The sequence below is a fragment of the Paralichthys olivaceus genome, chromosome 18, assembly GCF_024713975.1.
Source record: "Paralichthys olivaceus isolate ysfri-2021 chromosome 18, ASM2471397v2, whole genome shotgun sequence".
NCBI classification, from domain to species: Eukaryota; Metazoa; Chordata; class Actinopteri; order Pleuronectiformes; family Paralichthyidae; genus Paralichthys; species Paralichthys olivaceus.
In genome coordinates this window covers 20,321,715-20,325,890 of record NC_091110.1, presented here as the reverse complement: position 1 = coordinate 20,325,890, position 4,176 = coordinate 20,321,715, and the positions used below count along the sequence as shown (strand labels likewise).

At 46.6% G+C, this 4,176-nt stretch overlaps 1 protein-coding gene across 1 annotated transcript; it reads right to left on the bottom strand.

The window, feature by feature from the left end:
• Nucleotides 1-1,861: 1,861 nt before the first annotated feature.
• stc1l (stanniocalcin 1, like) lies at nucleotides 1,862-3,967 on the bottom strand. The gene is made up of 5 exons (XM_069513333.1): nucleotides 3,781-3,967; nucleotides 3,390-3,532; nucleotides 3,192-3,299; nucleotides 2,962-3,065; nucleotides 1,862-2,620 (listed from the first exon to the last, which is right to left on the bottom strand). Exons 1-5 carry the CDS (start codon nucleotides 3,890-3,892, stop codon nucleotides 2,332-2,334), a joined length of 756 nt encoding a protein of 251 aa, XP_069369434.1. The 5' UTR covers nucleotides 3,893-3,967; the 3' UTR covers nucleotides 1,862-2,331.
• Between the last annotated feature and the right edge of the window lie 209 nt (nucleotides 3,968-4,176).

Below are 4,176 nucleotides of genomic sequence, written 5' to 3'. Positions count from 1 at the left end.
TGTGTGTGTGTGTGTGTGTGTGTGTGTGTTTGTGCAGCAGTCTGAACATCATCTGGCTCCTCTCCTCTCTCTCCTCGCTCTCCTCGCTCTCCTTCCTGTGTTGAGCAGGAACATTTTCTCCTCAGAGATCTGCGGCCTCCCTGAACATGTTGCTCACTTCCAGAATAGATTTCCTGATCCTGAACATCGTCTCTGTACGAACACGACAAAACCAAACTGCCTCTGATTCAAATAATGAGCGTGTGAATATCTCCACCTTGAAGCGGCATCAACAATTCACTCTCTCATATCTCTGTCGTCACTTCACACCTGTTGTGAATTCACTGATTCACTGAACAGGACGCAGCTGAAACAAGCTCAAATTTGACAATTCAAAGTAAACTACAGGAAGTGTTTGATTCTTCGTGTGAACTTCAAATCTTTGTCTTAGTTTGAAGTTTTTACGTTTCTTCAGATTCGACTTTTCAAATCCCTCTCACTGCTGCTGCAGTAAACTCTGCAGGGTGAGAGGGGGAGGGGGCTGCTTGTCTTTCTCACCCAGACTGATGGAGGTTAATGGGCCATAACCTGGAGGTGAGGCCCATTATGGCTCTGCCATTACCTCCAGGACAGATGGCAGATGGGTGAGTGTCACTTTACGCCTCCAAACCAACAAGCCTGAACAAACACCAGGAAGTGATGAAGGTATTTATGAGAGGTGAGTCTCAGAGGCGTCGCCTGCAGGATAAATAATCTGCTTCTGTTGGTTCAGTTCATTCTTAGAATCAGTTTCTTATTCAAGAGTCACAGCTGCTGTTCGATCACATTTACAATCATTAACAGACTTCTCCTTCGGTTTAGCAGGAAACTCAACAAAACCTTAAAAAGTCCCAGAATCTGAAATTCAAACTTCAGATTCTTTACAGAAAATATGTCTCAAGTTTGGTTTCTTCTAAACTGTGAAGTGAGAAGCTTCAGTCTGAGTGTGGACGTCAGACTTTTCTCTCCGTCTGTTTCCATTTGGTGCAGAAAGTAAAAGTTGTGCATCAGAACAGAAACACACTTAATGAGGAGATTCATGTGAAGTAGCTGCTGACAAACTGCACACGAGACAGACGGAGACAACAGAAAGAGGAGAAAACACAAAACAACCGTCTGTGGGTTCGTCTCAGCTCGAAGCTGCTCGTTCCCTCTGAAGTCACTTCACATGAATCACTTAGACTCATTTCCAGCTGCTCGCTGAAGTTTGAGTCAACAGAGTCGGTTACGATTCGAGGACTTTGATCAGTTCAAGAGTTCTGTCAAGAGCTACATCTCTGTGCACGTAGGCCCCCTAGTGGCAGCTCTGGGAAGTCACAGATGAAGTCAGAGATGATGCTTTAACACGTTTCTTCCAGAAAGTTTCCAAAGTGTCTGAAAAGTTCAATAACAGAGAAACTCAACGATCAAAGTTTGTCTGTGAGTGAACGAAACGTTCAAGGTTTAATCTGTAACTTTAACTTTACATCATCTGTAATTTATATTTTCAAACCACCAGAAATCTGTGGTTTTAATCCAGTTTCATTTCGTCGCCTGTTGGTGGCGTCATATCCTCTTCGAACATCGAGGTCATCGATGTGTCAGTGTTTGTCTGAAGAGTCAAAAGTGACTTTAATCCAGTTTGAAGTCACATTTTTACACTTTTTAGATCTTGGTGGTTTTTATCTCTGTTTGAAGCAGATGAAGGATTTTAGTCGTCGGATATTTGGATCTGAAGTTTTCAGAGAAACGAGCTGAGCGAACGTTAGCGGCAGCTCGACTCTCAGCCTCTTTTCTATTTAACACTCTCATCATTACAGTAATAAAATCTTTAAAATGTTCAATAACATCACAGGAGCCAAAATGAATCATATCACATCTTTTATTTCCTTCACAAACTCACGTCTGCTTCCGCCACCTCGGGTTTTACATCCGCCCACAGTGAGCTCTACATCATCTTCAGCTCATGTGACCTCAGACCAGGAGACGTCACAGAGCTCCACGACCAGCGTGAAGCTTCGTCTGACTCCTCAGCCTCTCGTCCCTCACAAACACATCCAGTGTAACAGCTTCATAAATTAACTCATTTAATAAAATAAATATGGGTCGTTATCTCTGTAACCGGCCGATTCTTTTCATCTGAAATGTCTGTGATGCTCAGTCGGGTCGTCAGGTAGTGTGAGGATGGACTGAGCAGGTCAACCCAAATATTAACAATAACATACGCGTCAGTGATTATTACCTCGAATCTAACGCTCAGATATCAGAGGGAGATATGGTTTGATGATCTGAGGTGAAAGCTGCTTGTTTGTATCGGGATTAAACATTTGTTTTCTATTTCTCGGTGACGTCGCCTTCACCGACGTCCACAGACCTCCTGGCGAACAGGTGGGTGGGGTCTCGGCCTCTGAAGCCGGGCTGAACGTTGAACACGGGCATGTTCCTCCAGCTGGACGGGTTGTTGTAAGTGGCGGCGCCGGAGTCGGCAGCGCAGGGCTTGTTCTGGACGAGCTGGAGGAACGTCTCCATGTCGGGGCCCAGCCTGGCGATGAGGCCGGACCTCACGGTCGCCACCGTCTGCTCGTCGCATGCCTGCAGCGTCTGCAGCAGCGTGCTGTAATACCTGCAACCGAGAACACAGACTTCAGCCGAATGATAGAAAATAAAATGATAACGAGACGCATGATGTTTGTGAAAGTTCAGCAAAGTTAAAAAGTTTGAAGTCTCTCTCCTCTTGATGACATCACCGGTGCTGCGCTCAGCTCAGGAAAAACACAGAAACACATTTTAACAGACCGGGCTTCATTAGGGGGGGGGGTTTTAAAGAGACAGGAGCTAAAAACAAGTGTTTGAGACAGAGGCTGAAGAGAGGAGCTGCAGCGATGGACAGTCTGTGTTTTGTTTCTTATTCTTGTGATCACTGTGTGTGTGTGTGTGTGTGTGTGTGTGTGTGTGTGATCTGACCTGTTGGGGAAGTGAGCTGGTACCTGCACCACCTCACTGATGGAGTCAGGGTTACTACGAGCCACGGTGCAGATGTCCAGACTGGTGTAACACTCTTCTTGCACCTTTTTAAAGAAATACATTTAATCACAGTGAGCAGAGGACACAGAGGAGGACACAGCAGAGGACACAGCAGAGGACACAGCAGAGGACACAGAGGAGACGTCGCTCTTCTCTGCTTCTTCACTGACCTCAGCGATCATCCTCTGGAAGATGTTACAGCGGCGGATGGTTTGGAAAACCTTTGCTGAGATTCCCTGGGAGATGCACTGAAGACTCTTCTTCACGAAGGTTTTACCCTGAAGGACGAAGGACGTACAGTCTCAGGTCAGACAGACAGGTGACTGATGGATGGACAGACAGGTGGACAGACAGGTGGACACACTGACCTCTGTGTTGAAGGTTGCAGCCGTGTGGAGAAAGAGTTCACAGATCTCGTGCATCCCATCGGTGTCGCAGGTTGAGTTCTCCAGACAGGAGAAGAAGCCGCAGCCCACAGACACAGCACCGTTCAAACATCTGGCCACATCAGCTGCTCACACACACACACACACACACACACACACACACACACACACACACACACACACACACACACACACACACACACACAGGGGTGTCAGGGTATAAACATCAAAAATAACATCCAACAAAACAAAAACGTCATAAAATAATCAAGTAAAGTAAATAAAAGTAAAGTAGAGTGAAGTACTGTGAATTTAGATGCAGTATTAATACAACACAGTGTAGGATCAGTCAGTGTGGAGCTCCGGGACTCACTGGGGCTGTTGGCGGAGAATCGTGCCCGGCGGGGGGCCGCCTCCTCCGGCAGCGTCTCGAAACACGCGGCCGAGCCGAGCACGAGCACGAGCAGAGCGGAGCCGCGCAGCATGACGTCTGAGGGTGAGGAGGATGAAGAGGGTCTGAGTCTCTGATGAAGATGAAGGTGATGATGATGGTCTGAGTCTCTGATGATGAAGAGCTCAACAGCTCAGCTTTATACTCCCCGGGCCTCTGGAACGGACCAATCACAGCTCAGCTCATGTTTTATTCATCAGGTGAAATTAACCTGAAAGATTTCCACCTTCGACTCAACCGGTGACGTCACACACACGCGTCTTTAAAACAGAACAGTCACAAGGTTCAGATATAAAACTTTATTTTGTTATTATCATT

Coding starts and splice junctions, on each gene's coding strand:
- stc1l (XM_069513333.1), bottom strand. CDS start 3,892: ATGCTGCGCGGCTCCGCTCTGCTCGTGCTCGTGCTCGGCTCGGCCGCG. Junction 3,300..3,389: donor CTGCAACCTTCAACACAGAG/GTCAGTGTGTCC, acceptor TTCGTCCTTCAG/GGTAAAACCTTCGTGAAGAA. Junction 2,621..2,961: donor CCAGCTCACTTCCCCAACAG/GTCAGATCACAC, acceptor TCTCGGTTGCAG/GTATTACAGCACGCTGCTGC.